The sequence below is a fragment of the Zalophus californianus genome, chromosome 16 (assembly GCF_009762305.2).
Source record: "Zalophus californianus isolate mZalCal1 chromosome 16, mZalCal1.pri.v2, whole genome shotgun sequence".
Lineage (NCBI taxonomy): Eukaryota > Metazoa > Chordata > Mammalia > Carnivora > Otariidae > Zalophus > Zalophus californianus.
In genome coordinates this window covers 47,767,488-47,787,537 of record NC_045610.1, presented here as the reverse complement: position 1 = coordinate 47,787,537, position 20,050 = coordinate 47,767,488, and the positions used below count along the sequence as shown (strand labels likewise).

Genomic DNA, 20,050 nt, shown 5'->3' with positions numbered 1-20,050 from the left:
CGTGGCTCGATCCCAGGAGCCTGGGATCATGACCTGAGCCGAAGGCAGACGCTTAACGACTGAGCTACCCAGGTGCCCCAATAAATAAAATCTTAAAAAAAAAAAAAGAAATGGACAAAGGATTTGAATAGACATTTCTCCAAAGAAGACATATAGATGGCCCATGAGCCTAGAAAAGATACTCAGTCGTTAGTCATCCAGGAAATGCGAATCAAAACCATAATGAGATACCACCTCACAACCACTAGGATGGCTAGAAAGAAAAAGATAGTAGCAAGTATTAGTGAGGATGTGGAGAAAGTGGAACCACTGTATGTTGGTGGTGGGAATGTAGAATGATGCAGCTGCTGAGGAAAACAGTTTGCTTGTTCCTCAGAGTAAACGTACAGCCGTACAATCCAGCAGTTCCACCTCTAGGTATATATCCAAGAGAAATGGAAACCTGTGTGTGCACAAAAACTTGTACACAAATGTTCATGGTGCCATTATTCACAATAATCAAAAGTGGAAGCAACTGAAACTTCCATCATGAGTGGATAAAGTATGGTAGATGCACACAAGAGAATGTTACTCTGCAATAAAAAGGAATAGTGTGCCAATACCTGCTACAGCATGGGTAAATCTTGAGAACATTATGCTTATGAGAGAAGTCAGTCACAAAAGAATACATATTGTATGATTCCATTTATATGGACTGTCTAGAATTAGGTGAATTCCCTGAGAGAATTGCCTGGGGCTGGTGCGGGGGCTGAGGGTGGGGGGGATGGGGCTTGTGGGGACGGTGGTGGCAGGGATGGAGTTGGGGAAGAGTGGCAAGTAACTGCTAAGGGAAACAGGGTTTCTTTGGGGGATAATTAAAATGTTCTAAAGTTGATGGTGGTGATGGCTTCCCAACTCTGTGAATATGCTAAAAACCATAGATTGTACTCTTTATTTTTTTTTTAAGATTTTATTTATTTATTTGCGAGAGAGAGAATGAGAGATAGCACGAGAGGGAAGAGGGTCAGAGGGAGAAGCAGACTCCCCGCTGAGCAGGGAGGGGGGACTTGATCCCGGGACTCCAGGATCATGACCTGAGCCGAAGGCAGTCGCTTAACCAACTGAGCCACCCAGGCGTCCCAGATTGTACTCTTTAAATGGGTGAATTGTGTGTTATGTGAACTATATTTCCATAAAGCTGTAAAAAACTATATTTTATGTGAACTATATTTATATTTATGTGAACTATATTTCCATAAAGCTGTAAAAAAAAAAAAAAGATACAAAACCATGTTAATTTGATCCAATTTTATTTTTTTTTTAAGTTCTGTATCCTAAAAAGTTATATACATTGAAAAAAGACTGATAGTAAATAGAGGAAAAATGTTTTAAATAATTATATTTGTGGGGCGCCTGGGTGGCTTAGTTGGTTCAGTTACTGCCTTCGGTTCAGGTCATGATCCCAGGGTTTTGGGATTAAGCCCCACATCGGGCTCCCTGCTCAGCGGGGAGTCTGCTTCTCCCTCACCCTCTGCCTGCCGCTCTGCCTACTTGTGCTCTCTTTCTATTTCTCTGTCAAATAAATAAATAAAATCTTAAAAAAAAAAAAGCCAGGGGTGGCTTTAAAAAAAAAAAAGAAAGAAAGAAGAAATAAATAATTATATTTGGATAGGGGGATTTTGGGTGTTTTCTGCAATAAATATGTACTGTTTTTATAATTGGGGAAACATCTAACAGACCTGGGGGAAGGGTCTTCCATTGTGCCTTCTCCTGGACCCAGTGGTCCTTTGTGGAACCCTGGTGGCACCAGATTGTGTGTGACCAAACCTTAGGAGCGGACGTACTGAGCTCTCTTTGGAACAAAAATAGGTGGGCTGGCCTTGGCCTCCTGGCCATTTGTTACAGGAAAGATTACACCAAAAAATTAAGTGAATTTGTACTTTCCTCTGGAGGTTAGCTTTTAATAAACTATATCCCAAGAGCTACTCAGATAGTCATAGCCTCCTTCAGCTTCGGACCTTTCTTCGGAAGTCATTTTGAGAAAGGTACCCTATCTGAATGTACCTGTGTAGTTGAAATGGTGAAATGAATATTCTTCTCACATTCCTTCCTGCGGGCACATGGCAATGTTAGGAAACGTATGCATATTTATTCTTCAAGCTCTTAAATTTTTATGACATTCATTGGAAGTGAGTTCTTTCTAGTAGCCCAGTGAATCCAGATTTTGTTCGTAAAGCTGCTTTGATGCATTGTCAGTGTTCTGCTGCTCTTGGATTTTTCTTTGTTCCCAATGAGTCTGTGGAGAGAAGCCTGTAGAAGGAACTGTTGAAAAGAAAAGACAAGCTGCTTGTCAGTTATTTCAGAAATGTGTTTCCACATCATATGCCTTTGACTTGGACATACATTGTGAAATAGCCTTTGTTTCTTGCCATTTTGTGTTAAACCTGTTTGCTCTATCTAGGGCTGTAAAGAAAGGTTAATAGAGGGTAGACTTCCCCACTCGAGAAGGGAAAGTGACCGATTCTCTTGTGTCACCTACAAATCTAAGCAAGACATGCACTGCCTTGTGTGGGCACAGCTTGGCACTGCCGAAATACCTGGGGGAGGAGGGCATTGTCCTTGGTGCGTGTTTACTCGGAAGTCTGTGTAGATAATCTGATATGACTCAAAGACCGTAACCTCAGAAACACTGGACCAGATTCCCTTGGGGGGTGGGGCACAGATGTTCAGGCAGAGAGAAAAGTGATTCTAAGAAACATGTACCACCTGTGGTATGACTCAAATACCCAGTGGTCCCAGACATCTTGCATCCAGGACCTGGAGGTAGAAGTGTCTTGGTGAGGGGCGCCTGGCTAGCTTCATCGGGGGAGCGTGCAACTCTTGATCTCAGGGTTGTGACTTTGAGCTGCACATTGGGTATAGAGATTGCTTAAAAATAAAATCTTAAAAATATGTATATATTACAGCACTAGGAAGTACAGAGGTGCTGTGTAGCCATTGAAACGAATGAGGTAGAGAGCAATGTCTTCTCAAATGGAATGACCAACGTGCATTTTTTAAACCAGAGTTTAATTTTTTTTAAATGAGACTCCCCAACATTCTTAAGGGAGACCTGTGAAAACACTCAAATTTGAAGGACTCCTAGAACATAAAATATTTCCCCTCACACCCAATAACATTAGATTGAAAAACACAGGCAAACTCCCAGACCCCCAAAGAGAGAGACAGCGCATGCTCTGACAACACTAGTGGACCGCTGGGTGCTGGGCAGTCCAGTAGGCCCTGCACAAGCTCAGTGAGCAGTTCAGACCCCCAAACTCCAGGCTTCAGAAAAATCACACGCAGGTACGTGCCATAGACCTTTGGGGGTACTCACAAGTTATCAAATCTCCAAGGGTTGAATCCAGGAGCACTAGGCCACCTGGGTACAGTCCCCCTGGCCTGGGCACACAGGTCGCGCTGGCGTGAGCAAACACATACAACACATGGATATGACAAGGGTGTCTGATGTGTATTATGGCTGCAGGTGGCCTGGGAGGGCAGGGCAGATGCATTTGTACAAACCACAGAGGGAAGAGAAAAGGTAAACAATTCACTGATTTCTGGTTTTCTAGTTTTTTTTGGTCCTTGCTTTCCAAGGCTAATTGTTTCTGTAAGGCTGTAGTCTAATTAGAGACCTCAGCGTAAGGAAATGTCTGTCACAGCAGGTGCCAGTCCCACCACCTTCCTCCCTCAGGACAGAGCAGGTGGAGATCAGGGAGAAGGAGGCTGTGAGTCAGGCTGTGCTGATAAACCAGGGGCCTCAGGCAGGATACTACATGGTTCCAAGTCCCGTTTCCTCCGCCCTAAAATAGAAGTCAAGGTTCCGTCTTTCTGGGGTATCGTAAGACGTAAATGAGCACCCTGAGAAGCAGTCTTATCGCAGGGCCTGGCGCAGGGTCTGCGGCCACAGCAGTGACAACAGGTGGTGGTCAGCAAGTGTTACCCGCGCTGCCGGGTGCCTCGCCACACCCTCAGCGGCGGTCACTGCCCGCTTCTGTCTCCTGCTTCACCCTGCCTGGCCCTCCCCGGGCAAGAGTCCATTGTCTGACAAGTAGCCTGGGAAATCGGAGACTAACTCAGGTTTGCTCTTGTCTTACCTTGCACACTGGCCGTGCTAGATGTTTGAGACAGATTGTACCTGGTGGAGCGGAGGCCCAGGGGATGTCACTGGGCTGAGGTTGGGGAGAACAGCTGTAGGAATTTTCACAGAATTCCTGAGAACGGGCTCCCTCTAATCCAAGCCTGCGGTTCTCAACCTTACCTGTTCATTACATCAGTGAGGGAGCTTCGGGAAGTTGTGATAGCCACCCAGATTAGTATCTGGGCATAGGGCCCAGGCACTAGTATTTGTAAGCACCCCCTGCCCCTCACCCAGGAGGGCTGTGAGTTCCCAGCTCCTGTAAGAGTCCTGGGCACGGGAGGCTTTGGGGCTGCCTCGGGAGGACCAGCCTGACGGTTACGTGTCCAGGGAGCCCCAGTTAGTTGGAAGAAGGGTAGGCAGACATTTGATCAGAGGTGCCATTAAGCAGAAGTGGGTACCGAGCTCATTTGGGACGCAGGGCAACCTGGTTGAGCTAATTGTATGAAATATTAGCTCGTTCACAGGAAGACTGGCGAGAAAAGAAAATAGACAAAGAGGAGTTTTTAATCTGTGATGGTGGCTTTTGTTTCTCCCTTTTTCTATTCACTGACATAATGTGAGACTTGTAATTTGTAGAGAAGAAATACAACTCCCGTGGCCGCCCATCTCTGTGGGGAGGGACCTTCAGTGACTTTGGAAAAATAAGCACCTGTCTTGTTCTCCAGTTGCTTTCCAGCTAATTTTGGTTCCCTTTCTTTTGCCAGTTGCCAGAAGCTCCGCCCTCCGAGGAGGAAGAACAGGAAGCCTGGGTGAATGCCTTGCTCGGAAGAATGTTTTGGGACTTCTTAGGAGAGAAATATTGGTCTGATCTGGTGTCTAAGAAAATCCAAATGAAACTCAGCAAAATAAAGGTATCGTTTTCCACACAAGAGGCTTCCAGTTCCTCACATTTCTTAATTTGGAAGTTTTGTATCGTTATATCCTAAGTGAAAAATAACTTGGTTTAAAGCATATCACATGAGAACAGCAATCTATCTGAGCTGTGACCTTGGCCATATGAGTCACTGTACCTGGGGACTTAGTGAATGTTCCTGTTTACTTTTTCCTTTGTGTTGCCCTCATTGTTATCCATTCTAGGTGATAATCGAGAATTTGGTTTGGGAAAATGTGAGCTTTTGTAGCTGGTTTGTCATGTAGACCTCTAGTATCTTGAAATTAGTAAGGAACTTAAATTGTACTTCAGGAGCCCACCCAGCCTCACGGTCTGGGGGCTGCACCATCTCTGCTGAGGAAAGTGCCAGACTCCAGACCTCTTTCCCAAGTCGTGCTCCCTCTCAAAGCCGGGAAAGTTAGCATTGCACTCTAAATGTGTCTGGGCCTGACCTTTACTTCTGGCCAGATGGTATTTTATTTTGGGCTCTCTCTTTGCTGAAAAACAGCAGTCCTGGTGCTGATCAAGGCCCACTTGGAAGTAAGTTTAAACTGCATAAATATTCCTCACCATTGCCACTAAATGACTCATTTAGCACCACCTCCGCCAACCCAGAGACATCAGTTAGGTTAGGCAGAAGTAAGTTTTTGACCCAGGGAAGACCCAGGTGAGGAAGGGTCCCTTTGGTCCCCAAATGAAGTTCCTCAGTCAGCAGCTTAAATCTGTGGATCTTTCTGGGTCATAGATACCTTTGACACACAGAAACGAATGAATCCTTTCCCTAGAAAAATGCACAGTGATGGCAGAATTTTGCCCATGACTTCGGAGGGTTCAAGGACTCCAGGTTAGGTGAGCTAAGGTAAAATTACATTAGAAGGAAAATGTGGGCATGGAGGAGCTTCGATGTGACTTTTGTCATTCCTTTGGATGACAAACCAAGCCTCTTAGGGCTCAGTCGAGCTCTGGCATACTCTCTGCCGGCTGCAGGCCGGTGTCATCTCTTTCCTAACGCCTGTTGAAGAGGAAAGCCACTGTCTGAGCTGGAAGAGAGGATGTCGAGGCAGAATTTGGGGCAAGGATTTGGGAGGGCTCAGTTGACATGAGTCAGTGTGTTGTTTTTCAGGTAGATTGAGGGTTGAATCCACTCTGCTAGCCAGGTCCAAGGTGGGGAGCAGGAAGCGGCAGTGACCCTCCCATGTTCACAAACAATCAGCCAAGCTGGGGCTCACTCCACCGCCTCCCCCTTTCTGGAAAATGATGGAGAGCTTGCTGAGTTCCTGGTCAAGACACAGAAGTGGGGCTGGCACTCCGCGGGCCCTTCCCTGAGCAGGAGGGCTGGGGTTCCCGGCAGAGGGAGACAGAAAGCAGGGTATGCCTCAACTCCAGATGGGACGCTGCCGTCCCTGTTACACACCTTCCAAAACAGACAGGGCAGCCTCCCCTGCTTCTCTCGGGTGCTGGAAGTCCGTGGAACCTCTGCCATCTGGAGAACGGTGGGTTCTCTCATCCCAGAGGAAGTTGAGGGAAAGTCTTTTATTTTCATCTTCTCCCTTTGCTGGTCACGTGAGCTTTTTCAGTCTGCAGATAAAACTGGGGTCAGAAGTACTAGAAGGTGAGGATGGAGAAAAGTAGCCTGGATCCAGTAGTGGGCTGTGCTCCCTCCATTACCAGCCTCACACCTCCACCCTGCCCTGCGTGCCCTGCGAGACCAGAGGAGACCCTGGATATAATGGAATAAACAGAAAGGCAGCAGGATATTACTCTAGTTCTGAACCTGCCACCACCAAAGTCCATAAAAGGACTTTTATTATCATCAGTAGCCAAATATTCTGGGAAGAATGAAACCTAGTAGTGAGCGTTGGTTAATGGCCAATACCAGAGCCAGAATGGCTGGAGGAGCCTGAGCTGTCCTGTCCGCTGTGACAAAGATCTCTCCTGTCTCCTGGTTTCCCCTGAAGGCCTGACATATGGAGAACTCTTTGCTGGCCTTGCCCTGCAGTCTCAGATTGTCACCCTCACATGTGATAATGACTCATGTTGTGAAAGAGCAGCGCTGTGTTTGTATTTGGTGCCCAGTGATGGTTTAAAACAAGCTGAGTTTCTACCCCAACAGCAAGTACATTCCTGGCCTCCGCCGGCCCCTCCCAATACCACCTTGGGGTCCTCAATCGTCAGGGGCCTCTTTTGCCCGTGTCAGCAAATGTTGTTATTGCAGACAGCTTCCAACAGTTCCTCCCACCAACCTGAGAATGTTCCATACACCTGAATGTCCAGTTGGGTTCACTCAGGAGAGTAAAGAACATGTAGTGGGTTCTCGTCTCACTGTGGTGCCTTTGAAAGGGAAGAAGAGAGTTTCTGGTTGAAAAGAGCAGGAGTGACCTTTTGTTGCCTTTCCCTGCAGAGTAGGAAGGAGGCTGACCGGGCTACGGCCTGGTCCTGAGAGTTTTGATTCAAATCAGTTGTGATTTGGAGGGGAAGGGTGCTTAGAGATGTTCTAGAATCTTGGAGTGGGCACTCAGGTGAATAAGTAGGAAGCAAGGCCCTGCTGAGCCCCTCCTCGTACTACTTGCTGGTGATTAGAGCCCAGCCCAGCCCTGCTGAGTCTTTCCCAGTCCCTGGTCCCTCAGCCCCTTCTTTGTCTCAGGTTCCTCCTCTGCCCTTGCAGGGACCACAGGGTGCAGGGTGGGAGGGCTGGGAGGTTGGACAGGGGACTGGGAATGCCATCTCTGCATTCATTCCCCTTGCTCAGTGTCAGACACATGTTGCCACAGAAACCCAGCATGCCCCTGACTCACTGAGTATTAGAGTGATAATAATAGACAGTCTGGGACAAGGGTGCAAGAATTTGGCTACACATTCTTGGCCAGGTAGCGTTCTGTAGGCTGATTGGGAGGCCAGCCACCACGTAACATTGATGCCTTAGAAAAAGGTTTTCCAAATCCAGCAATCACCAATTCAAAATGCACATTTGAGTACTGTCTTTGGTCACGTTTTGTTCATCACAGACATCATAACTCTCACCGACCCACTCCTGCAGAAAAGCAGAGCAAGAGTTCTCTGCTGATTCATCAAAGTGTATACCTTTGACAACTGAAGAGGTCCAGCCAAAATAGGCATTAAATCCATGCCTGGCTAAATGCTACCTCGTTTTATGGGAAATGTTCAGCATATATTTATTTAAAAAAGCAGTTTGATGCTGGTAGAAAAGCAGGGTGCTCATTACAGGCTCCAGTGTTGTGGGAATCTCACATTTACAGGTGGTGCTACAGGTTAGTGGGGAAGTATTGGTTGTTCAATAAGACGCCAATGAGCCATTGGGGAAAAAAAAAAGGTGGATCGGTAATTTATATCTTATACTGAAATGAGGAATGGACTACAGGTTAAAAAAAAAACAACTATACACATACATAAATTCAGGTGAAAGAAACAGATGAATTAATTCCATAGTCTTGAGGCAAAGTAGGAATTTCTAAGCATGGTATTAGTACTCATGCTATTTCCTTTAGAGTGGATTCCTACTGACTTGGTATGAGTTGGAGTCCCATCAGGAGACAGATGACACACTCAAGTGGCGTCACCTGAGAGGAGAGTTTATTAAGGGAAAGACTTGTAAATATGTGGGCCAATGTAGAGAAACCAAAGGGATAGGGTAGGACCCAAGGCTAGCAGCAGCAGGGAGCTGTCAGCACTCCCTGTAGGGGCAAAAGCGGAGAGCAATTACCAGACCTTGGGGCAGCATGGTTGTGTGGAGAGTTGCCTTTCTCACAGGAGCCGTGGCCTTCAACAGAACGAGGGGACAGCTACCTGACAACACTCTTGCCCCGAGTACCTCCCATCTTCCCTGCCCATTGGTGTTTACCACTGGCCAAATCCAGCCAGAAGCCAGGGGGTGGGGGAGCCCATCCATGTGATTTGCACAGACCAGCCTCTCTGGGAACTCAAATCCAGGCGGGGGGGCAAACAGAAAATGTCCAGCACTGGGTCAAGGGATGTGATTTTCTTTTTTTCCAAGGATTTTAATAAATATTGTGAGTTTGCCTATCAGAAATGCTGTAGCAATTTCTTAACTCCCCACTAGTAATCTGAGAGGGGTCCACTTTCCCACACTCTAGCCAGCTCCAGGCAGTGGTAACCTGACCGGCATGGCTGGAGTCTCCTCCTCAGTCAGGTCTTCGGCCAACGGCACCCTTCACAGAAGCCTTCACCGACTTCCTTGGCCAACATAGCCACCCGCCCTACACCCCAGCTCCCTCTATCCCACACCACTGGTCTTACTGTCTCTGGAACACTAATCACTCTCTCAAGTGATTTGTCTACTTAATTATGTTTCTGCCTCTCCAACGTAAACCCCGTGAGAGCAAGGACCTTGCCTGACTTGTCCGCAGCTGTCTCTGTAGGATGATGCCTAGTATGCGGCATGTGCTCAGTAAATTCCGGTGAAATGAATGTGTCCCCAAAACCTTGGCCTTGACTCCTTCTTGAGGGGATGCTGAATTCTAATGAACAGGTTACTAATGTCTCATTTGTTGTTTACTTCTCTCCTCCAGCTCCCCTACTTTATGAATGAACTAACTCTGACGGAACTTGACATGGGAGTGGCTGTACCAAAAATCCTTCAGGCCTTCAAGCCTTACGTTGATCACCAAGGTAACTGTAGCAGAGAATTGACCATTTGTATGAGGGTCGAAATGTCTCCATCACTGCAGATCGAACACCGAAGCTTGGTGTTGGGAGGGGGTTAGGGACGTTTTAAGCATCTGTCTTACGTTGATTATCTTTTGTTGTGAAAAGTCACAGCCTTCAACTGATGGGGAACAGATCAGGAATAGATCCCCCTCCTAATTCTTCTAGTCTCTCAGGTCCCTGCCGGTCCTGCCCCAGCCCCGAACATGCCCATGTACCCATTGGCGGGGCCTGGACTCGCATGTGATTCAGAAAATAGCACCCCCCCCAACGGCTTCCCGTGTGCCCCCCACAGCCCTCACATCTCACCAGGAACTGCTGCTTCTCCATCTGCCCTCGTGCCTTTGCCCTGCTCCAACTTCTAGGTTGCAGATTCTTTGACCTTCATGTTTCACATCTTGCCTTCCTTCCCACGCCTAGAAGGCGCTCTGTACATGTTGAAAAAAATGAAGACAGATGTTGTCAGCAATATTTTGAGCGTACAGCTTTCAGCTGGGGGAAAGTGCTCAGATTTGATTTTTAAGACACGCTCTTGACACATTATTTACACCTACTCTGCTGGGTTGGGGCAGGAAGAGTTGATTAGGATATATAGAGCTTAAATAAAATTATGACGTCAAGATTTATGCGTGTTTTGTGGCACATGGTTTTAAAAGGACCATGATGGAAAAGTTCGTACACAGGAGTGGGGTGAAAAGAGGCACGAGCCAGGTAGGCCAGAATAGTCCATGAACAGGCAGGAAAAGTCTCCCCACTGTGGAAGCGGTCAACTTCTTTTCTTCAGTATTGCTTTCCACACGCACCTCTTTCCACCTAAACTGGACCGTTATTCCTCAAAAGGCACAGGAACAAGGTAGGGGAGAAAATAATTACAACTTTCCAAGAGTGATATTTGTTTTGAATTAAGTGTTTTGTAAATTTAGGGACTATAATATCTACTTTTGTCCCTGCAGGGCTGTATCAGATGGCTCTTGAATCGTATTTAGTGAAATCATTTTCTGTGTTGTATACATTTGATGTAAATACAGAGATTTTTTTCTAGCCCTATAATTAGCAGCTCTGATTATCTCTTTAACAATATTTCAGCTGACAGCGAGCCCATATTTCCATGTTTTTAGCATTCCATGGATTTCAGAGATAGACCAGAGTGTTATTTGCAAATCCAAAAGTCTACCTAATATTTGCATGTTGAGATCACCTGTAACCCCTTGATCATTTCTATTCTTTGATAAATCTTTGTGCTCCTGGATTTGGCTAATTTCTGGTACACTGAGGGTAAAACTAGAAAAGATAATTTGCAAATGGTTTAGCTAGAGTTCTTTTAACCGCATGTGATATTTTTAAAAGATACATTATGTCTTGAGTACCTAGCTAGGATCTCCACCTCATCTGCGTATGAGGGGTTGCCTGGCTTTCTTCTGGCTCTGGCGGGCTCTGGGCTCCCCTTTGCTCTTTACCTCTTTGGAGATTGACTTGTAACGAGCTGGTAAATGATCAGCTAACATACACCTCCACAGAGTCAGGCTTAAGGAAAGCAAATAATATGTGGACATGCCCTATTTCCTAACGTGTTAGCAGTTTCTTATCTCTGTCCTTTGTTGAATTAGTAGAAATTTCCAGCAAGAAAGAAGCAGGGCCACAGCTGGGCTTTGCCACATCTCAGGAGTGTCCCTGTAGCTTTGAACTCTGCGGCCTCCCAGGGCAGTCTTGTCAGGCTTTGAGGGAAATTCACCAAATGCCTAAGTCTCTTTCCTCTTCTCTGGAGCAAGACATTTCACTACACAGATCAAAGCTTTGCTGGTTTTTAATCCATTTGAGGCTTATTTCACTTGTTTCAGGGCAAGTTTTAGACATCTGCCTGCTTATGTAACAAGGGAAGAAATGTTACAAAAGAAAGGAATGATAAAAGACACAAAGCCTGTGGGTTTTAAAAGTTTGATCATATTACGTTTTTCCTTTTTTTTTAAAGATTTTATTTATTTATTTGAGAGAGAGAATGAGAGATAGAGAGCACGAGAGGGAAGAGGGTCAGAGGGAGAAGCAGACTCCCTGCTGAGCAGGGAGCCCGATGTGGGACTTGATCCTGGGACTCCAGGATCATGACCTGAGCCAAAGGCAGTCGCTTAACCAACTGAGCCACCCAGGCGCCCCCACATTAGGTTTTTCCAAGTCGGCAAAGGATGCATGCGATAGTTAAAACAGAAATAAACTTAAAGGAAATGTGCTGTTTTGGATTCCATTGCTCTAAGGTAAACTTTTCTTTGAAGGAAATGAAAATCAAGGGTGACGGGCTAAAACTGACTCTGGGAAGCAGAGCTCACCTTCCAGGGAAATGCAGGCCAGGTGAACAAGGCTCCCACAGCTCTAAGGAGGGGGCACCTCCGGGGGGAATCCACCCCCCTCCCACACACCTTTTTTTTTTTTTTTCTTTCTTAAACATTTCCTAATTTGTGCTTGTTTGTTGGAGGCACAGGGCTGGGGCGTGGAGGAGGGTGGATATTCGGGCCAGAGCTGGTTGGATCACTCCATCCATGGGATGAGGGATGAGCTGTGGTTCCGAGTGCAGCTCTGGGGCCAGGGCTTCGGGATTCACAACTCTGCGGCCGGGGCGGGGTGCGGTCCATATACCCCGCTAACCACTCTCTCCAGTGGGAAGACTATGAGTCGGTAGGCGAGGCTGGTCTGAGGATCGAGTGAGTCAGTGCGTGAGAGGCGCCTGGAAGGCGAGTGCGGTACGTGCTGGCTGTTCTTACTTACTTACATCAGGATTGGTGCCTTCAATGCTGCTCCTGGAGAGTCTAGAATGTGGGCAGCTGTGGTGCCCAGCTGACCCATTTTACAGGAATAAACGGAAAGAAAGAGGCCATTCTCAGATGTTGTGGCCTTGCCACTAAAAGGAGCGATGTCTGTAGTTCTGAAATCACCTTTTGGCCACCATGGGCCTGTCCCCAAGTCCCAGGACAGTCAGCCAGTTTCTCAGGTGGAATGACCGCCTTTCCCAGGCGTGTCTTCACTCCCCACCAGCGGCAGGTGGCTGGAGAGAGAGCTGTCCCTTGGAAGCTGGCCGCGCCCCTCCCGCCTCCTCTCCGAGCCCGGCCCACTCCATACACACCTCTGACTGGGGGCTGTGTGTGGGGGCACAGCGGGCCCAGACGCCCAGGGGAGGCAGAGCAGTGCCTGCAGCCATGTCAGCCAATGTCAGGATGAACCACGGATGTGGGCTGTGACCCCTCCGGTTCAGATGCATTCATTTAGGCTTCAGGACATCTGGCGCACGTATGTAACTCTGCAGATAGGCACTGAGTGTCCCCCATAGAGTGCCGTACTGCTTACACCCTGTTTCAAGATACCCAAGTAACAGCCCGAGTTTTGACAGAAGGTATTGGATTCTGTGGCAGGAGTACCATGTCCCACAGGAACAGGAACCTTGTCTGCTTTCAGAGAGGCGCTTGGTCATGACCGGTGGTGTCCACCATCAGCGACTTGTCTTCTGGCCCTTAACATTTAGTGCCTGGTGTCTTTATCCAGTGCTGAGACTGAAATTACTTTGCCACCAAGTATTGCAGAAAACTGGAACCAGAGTCCATCTGTGACCTGCCCATTCCTTCCACTGCGCCCTTGTTAAGAGCATAGAGGAGAGGGGCTGAGTACTGACAGGTGTGGCCCCACACACTCTGACCAGATCGTGTGGCAGAAAGGAAAATTACTTTTTTTGTGGAAAGGGAGAAAAATACCGTTTTGTGCAACTTGGTTGGGGTGCAAGAGAGGAGACTCTGATTTGTGACTAGATCAACCTTGAGAGGCGGAGCCGTTTCTGAGAACAGTTACAGGTAGACAGAATGGCATCTGTCCTAAAAGACACATTCACATACACGGAATGCTAGTTTTCTGTGGTGTATGAGTGAGCCATATGGCACCAGGAACAAAACAATCACTGGTATACTTTTCTAAGAACCTATAACTCCAACATCTGTTCTTGGTAATATATTATTAAATGTTCCATTTTAAGAAGTTTGTTCTTTGGATGCCAGTGTTGCCTCTCGAAGTGAAAGTCAGCCAGTAATAGTTACAGTTAGAGAGAAATGGAAGAGCAGATAACATGAGGGCCAAGCTCAGATGAGCAAGGCTTTGGGTTCTTTTACCCCTTCTAAGCGGCAGGTACCCCGTTAAGCCTACTTTAATAGTAATAAAACAGCTGCCGAGTGAAATTACTAGATCTACGGGGCCACAGTTGGACTGTTCCTGAGGCCGTGGCATCTATCAAACAGAACACCAGGGAAGGCTGATGGACCTCTAGTCTAGCTGTCCCTGGCGACATGCACTAAGGCGTGCTCACCTCCCGTGGCGCCACGGTCAGTCTGGCCCAGGTGGCCCTGGCCATCTTTGTTCATCTTCGAGCATCAGGTGCCTGAGGGCGGGGATTTGTCTCAGTGTTGTTAGCCCTGATGTCTTGCACTGAGAACTCGAGGAACATTTTGGGTGGAGCAGGCTGTAACTTTTGCTGCAGTCTCCCCTCTGAGTGGTGGTGATGGTAACTGATGCTGCCCTCAGCTGAAGAGTGGAAAAACTGCCATCTGAGCTTCTCGCAGGTCCTGGCATGAAAACTGACTGAAGTTGCCGTTGTCAGTTTGTTCCCCCATGTTGCCAGGCGATGGGCTGGTTTTATAGGGACCTGTTGGTAATCAGCGGCCAGTCTTCACCACTGGACGTCCTCGTCAATTGAGGACCCCTTGTGTGGGGGGGATCTGTTATGGACTGAACGTTTGTGTCTCCCCTGTCCCCCCACCCCCAAATTCAAATGTTGAAGCCCTAACCTACAATGTGATGATATTTGGGGAAGCAACTAAACTTAGATGAGTTCATGAGGGAGGGGTCGTCATGATGGGATTAATGCCCTTAGGAGCAGAGACCAGCGAGCTAGCTTGCTCTGTCTGCCACGTGAGGACAACACAGTGAGCCGGCGACCTTCTGCAAGCCAGGGAGAGAGCTCTCAGGAGGAACTAAACTGGCCAGCACCTCAGTCTTGGACTTCCAGCCTCCAGAGCTGTGAGAAAAAATGTCTGTTGTTGAAGCCACCCCGTCTGTGGTATTTTGTTATAGCAGCCCAAGCAGACTAACACAACACCCTTCGTTTCCGTGGCCTTTCTGGAGAACGTCTACGAGCACTGACAGTCTTACTCCTATTTAAGGGCTTAAAAAATTATCCTGCTCAACTTCTGGGTTTTGTCCCTGAGCACTACCAAGGGCAGATGGTTGTAGAAAGCAGCATTTTAAATGAAATGCCTCACAAAAGAGTCTTAGCATTTGTTAGGAGCACAAAAGAAAAAGCTCTGCAACCACATTCATCTAGACGAGTAGCATTCAGCTTAGTTAGAGTTAAGACACCCCTCGTGGAACAGTGTGTGTCCCCATCCTTACATTGTTGACGCATTTGTCCCCACAACGGGAAGACAGGCTCCCGAGGAACTGTGAATTTCATCTTTCAGTCACACAAGGCAGAAGTCTCCTGACTCACCCATTACATAACCGCTCGGTCTCAGCTCCAGGTTGTGTGTGCTCCAGGGTTTTCAGGGTGCTCTTGGGCTCGCTGAATCATTGTCACCGAGGCAAGTTTTTCTTTGCACCTAATGTTAAAATAGTCTCCTTACCCTCATCTTAAATGCAAGCATGTCATAGTAATTTGTCGGAATGGTTGCAGTTTGTATCTGTTTTTAAAAGTTCTCAAGCCTTTCTTGACTCCTTCATATTCTCCCTGAGAACCAGGGCTGAACAAGGTGGTGGCGGGGCGTGGGGGGCCTGTTGGGGTATAAATAATGATATAAAAAAACAGACCCCATTTCTCATGCAGAGGCTTGGTCGGAGGTGCATGTTCTGTGCCCTCCCCAGGCCAGACAGGGCTCTCTGCCTGCCCGGTGCCCCCTTGGCCCAGTGACCTCCTCTGGTCTGGTCCCCATCTGCCATGGCAACAGCAGGAAGCACGGCAGGAGCAGAGAGTCCTGGAAGTAAGGAAGTGGGCTGGTGACAGCAGAGAGAGGGAAGAGCCCTGGCTGGGAGGGACCCAGCCCTCCCCTGAAGAGGCATCGCGGTCCCCCTTGTGCAAATGAGGAGGCTGGTGAACAGAGGTCTAGAAACTTCCAGTGGAGCTCAAGCCCTGGTCCAGGTGACAGCACTCCACATGCATCTTCCCTCTGCCTGCCTCCTCTGAGCTCCTGGCAGAGGGAGCACTGGCCCACACGTCCCTGGGTGGGATGTCCCAGTTCTCGGGGTGTAAGCCAGCTGTGCACTAAGCTATAGCCACATCCCCTCATTTAAAAAACAGACAAAACCTTCTACTTTATAAGAAGTAAAATTCTGATGCCTTTTTTAGAACAATCCTCAAAGGCACTACATACTATTAATATTTATTAGAAACCTGACCAGGATTTTCAAAAGAAGTTATTTCTGAGTACATTCAGGAGCCAGGTAGTTGGAGCCTATTGATTCTCTAGTTTCAAAAAAGGTGGAGATGGGGTGCCTGGGTGGCTCATTCGTTAGGTGTCTGCCTTCAGCTCAGGTCATGATCTCGGGGTCCTGGGATTGAGCCCCACATCGGCCTCCCTGCTCCGCAGGAAGCCTGCTTCTCCCTCTCCCACTCCCTCTACTTGTGTTCCCTCTCTTGCTGTGTCTCTCTGTCAAATAAATAAATAAAATCTTAAAAAAAAAAGGTGGCGATATTCTACAGCAATAAATATCTTCTTTATTGATGTTCTATATTGAGTTTAAAGCCTATTCATATCTAGCCTTTGCCCTATTCCCTTTCCACTAGAAGTGATTAATGACTGTCTTCATCAAGTAGATGTCCCCTTTGTTTCCAGTAACAGTACTTTTGAAGAGCAAGCTAATTGATGATTTTTAACTGCTTAATATAAGCAAGAAATAAAGCAGTTTTGTGAGTTGCTACAAACAAGACAATCACAGTTGACCATCACTTAATGTGATTCGTGGAAAACAGTTACCTTCAATTATGAGAAAAAGAATTTGTTGAAAACAAAACGGGAACCATTCCGCCTTTAGTGAAGAATTACACCATTAGTGCTTTTATCTGAAATGGTGGCCAAATACGGGCTAGGTTATTTACTGTAATTGCTTGAAAATGCTGCTGTGTTTCATCGATGCTTTTAGATTAGTTTCCTGCTTCCTTTTAGATGTTGTCATGCATCTTATGAGGATCTATAAAGTTGATTAGCGTTTAAACACCCACTTGAAGGATCCCATTTTGATTGAAAGTCCATGAAGTGTTATGGAACCCTGAGTCTGAAAACTCACAGCATAGCATGTTCTACCCCCAAATCCCAGAATCCTGGTGTGGAAGGTCGGGCGATGATCCCTGATGGCATTTTAGACTTCTGGTCAGTGGCTGCTTCTGTTGGTGGCCCATCCCAGTGAAATTCCACAAAGCTGAAAGCCTCTTACGTATGTATGATCTCACTGACACTGGTGTCTTTTCTAAGGAACAGGGTTTTAAACTAAGGTACCAAGTGGTTACCCCACTTTATCTGGATAATTCTGGGGCTTGAACATTAATTCTTCTGTCCATTACTAAGCAATTTCCAGAAAGAAAAGGATGCTAAAAATGTTTGTCCTGCTCTTTATCATACCGAGCTCAGTCTGAAGCATTTCCACTCCCCCACCAACATGAGATCATCTGAAGGCAGTGGTTCTCACGTGCATCTTTAAAGAATAGCCCAGCATTCAGTGAGGGCTCTGCACCTCTCTTCTGCCTCATAACTGGCTGGGAATCAGCAGACTTTGTCCTGGCTTTGCCCTGGGTCAAGCCATCCTCCTGTTGGGAGTGTATTTTCTTACTAAATGTGAGAATGAATCCAGAGAACAGGACCCCTCCAGCACGGACAGGTGCACTGAGCTCACCGTTTTAATGGATATTCACATGTTGGCAAGTTGACAGACACTTGAACCATTTCCAGGGGCTTTTCTTTTCACGACCTCCTCTTGCCTGCACTGGTAGTACAGGCGATATAAATCTACAGACTTTCAATGTGATAAATACAAATTTTTATACTGTCATCTATAGTCATGTTTTTCTGGGGGGAAAAAAAAACTTCTGTTTTTTTCACCATTTCTCCAGGACTCTGGATCGATTTGGAAATGTCCTACAATGGGTCCTTTCTGATGACTCTCGAGACCAAAATGAATTTGACCAAACTAGGTAAAGAGCCTCTTGTTGAAGCCCTGAAGGTTGGAGAAATTGGCAAAGAAGGGTAAGGGGCCATATGAATTTACTAATCCAACCCTGGGGAACCAAGCTCTCCCTCTAGTCTTTGAGAAGCAGCTTTGATGTGTAGTGAGCTTCCATGCATGTGCTTCCAGACCACAGAGGATTTCAGGGAATGGTTCCCTACTCTCGGCCCCCAAAGACTGTGAGTCCCCACCTCTGCTCAGCGCCTGTGGCCTCAGTGCTCCCAGTGGGGCGCGCACAGCATCAATTACCCAGAAAGCATCACTGACTCGGACTGGTAGGGCAGGCTCATCTGCACAGTAAAATGCTCTGTGTAGAGAATCATCATCCAGAAACTTCCTCCTTCAGCTTGCAGCCACAAACAGCATTGTGTGGGCAAGGCTAAGGTCCCTAGGGGGTCTCTCTGCTTTAATCACAGAGTCTGAATTATTTCTAATAAGACAATTGATTTTTAGCCAAGAGGGTGCTCCTAAAGCGTTTTGAGATGTATTTTCCCTAAATAATACAGTATTGATTTGCTCAGTAGTAAATTCCTCTCTTTGTAGAAGATATTGCATCTGCTGCCCAGAGTTTGTCTGATTTAGTAACTACTTCACATTTGTGAGATAGTTAATGAAGGTTAATTTTTTTCCCCCTTAGATGCCTAGATTGGGTAAGCTGGAACTTTACATTCCCATACACCTTAAAAAAGACTGCTTCTGACCACAAACTTAAATTATATTACTGTTTTTACCAAACTAAAAATGCTGAGTAGAGTCTGTTTCTCACATCTTTATCCCTCTGGCATGGAATGAACAGTATGTTGACAGAAAAACCCCACAAGGAGCCACCTTCTCAGGGTCTAAATATAAGACACACAGACTCAGCTTTTTGCTTAGTTGTGATGCCGACCTAATGCTTATATTCATACATGCGGTCACAGCAAATGGGGGCGGTTGTACATTTGAGAATGTGCTTTTACTTAGATTATTCTGATTTAATGAAATAATTGGAAAATTTCCCCGCGTGTATGAAATCTAACCTGTATCTGCTATTTTCCTTTCGTTTTTCTGCTATTTGTTAAAATGTGTTTGGATTCGGCAATCTGTGGATTGTATTTTCTGGTGAGTGGTGTTTATCAACTCTCCGTGTAGCATTTCATACCCTGTAGGTGCTGAGTCTTGTTTGGTCCCATGTGATGCCACTAGGAAGCTTGTCCTTCCATCATGTTCCTGGACATAAAGGCTCAGTGTGTAGACCTAAGAGGATTGAGGTCAGAGTATTTAAGAGGCTTTCTTGGGAGGGAAAGTCTTGCCAACTTCCCCGATGTGAGTTGCCCAGGTTTTGGTCTAGTTCTGTAATCAGACTCTGTTTCCTGTGCCTGGACGCCCCCACCCCACTGCCAGGCACAGCTGCGCGTCAGCTGCCCGGCCTGTAAGACAAAGCACTGTGGGCGGAAGCGGCCTTGAAAATGAGGTCTAAATACCCAGGAGAAGGACAGAGCAAACTTCAGTCAGAAGGACTCCATTCTGGAAACAGCCCTGTGCCAGCACTGAGCTGCTGGGACTCCATTGGAAAGGGGCGTCTTGGGCAGCAGGTGGGGCCCCGACACAGCCAGGTCCCTGAGATCCTGGCCTTGTAGGCGTTCCACATTCACCCTTACTTGCGTGGCTCTCTTGGCACAATTCCAAGTTCGTGAACCCTGGCTCGTCAGAGGATAGACATGTTTCTGAGAAAGCAATGCTTCTCTAGACTGCATGAAAAAAAAAAATCCTCTGCTTTGGGAATATGATGGTATTATTTTGTCATATACTTCTGAAGTACCATTTTTCTCCTAGTAGAATCTGGTATAAAGTGTTTTGCTTCTTCCTGTGAGGGTGTTACCTTATATGTTGATGGGTAATTGGCTGTCATTTAATTTTAAAAGGAAAGAAAAAAAGCCGTTCCAAAAGTACTTCATTTGGGAGAAAAAGGCCTGGAAAAATGGACCTTTAACTTTTTTTTTTTTTAACATAAAGGACCCCTTTGAGAATCCAAGAGCTCTGGGTCCTTCTCCCTGAAAATGCCTGCACATGTACCGTTTTGTCTCACAATTTCTGGGAGTATTGAGAGCCCCTGA

The 20,050-nt window shown here is 46.8% G+C and overlaps 1 protein-coding gene across 5 annotated transcripts in view; it reads left to right on the top strand.

Moving 5' to 3' along the window:
* TEX2 (testis expressed 2) overlaps positions 1-20,050 on the top strand; it is a 102,615-nt gene that overhangs the window by 71,475 nt on the left and 11,090 nt on the right. For 3 of the 5 annotated variants that reach the window (XM_027625273.2, XM_027625272.2, XM_027625275.1), the window contains exons 6-8: positions 4,867-5,013; positions 9,581-9,680; positions 17,842-17,974. In XM_027625273.2, the coding sequence (XP_027481074.2) occupies positions 4,867-5,013; positions 9,581-9,680; positions 17,842-17,974 (380 nt within the window). The remainder of the gene's footprint in view (positions 1-4,866; positions 5,014-9,580; positions 9,681-17,841; positions 17,975-20,050) is intronic. The other 2 variants (XM_027625274.1, XM_027625276.1) reach the window with 1 other exon arrangement.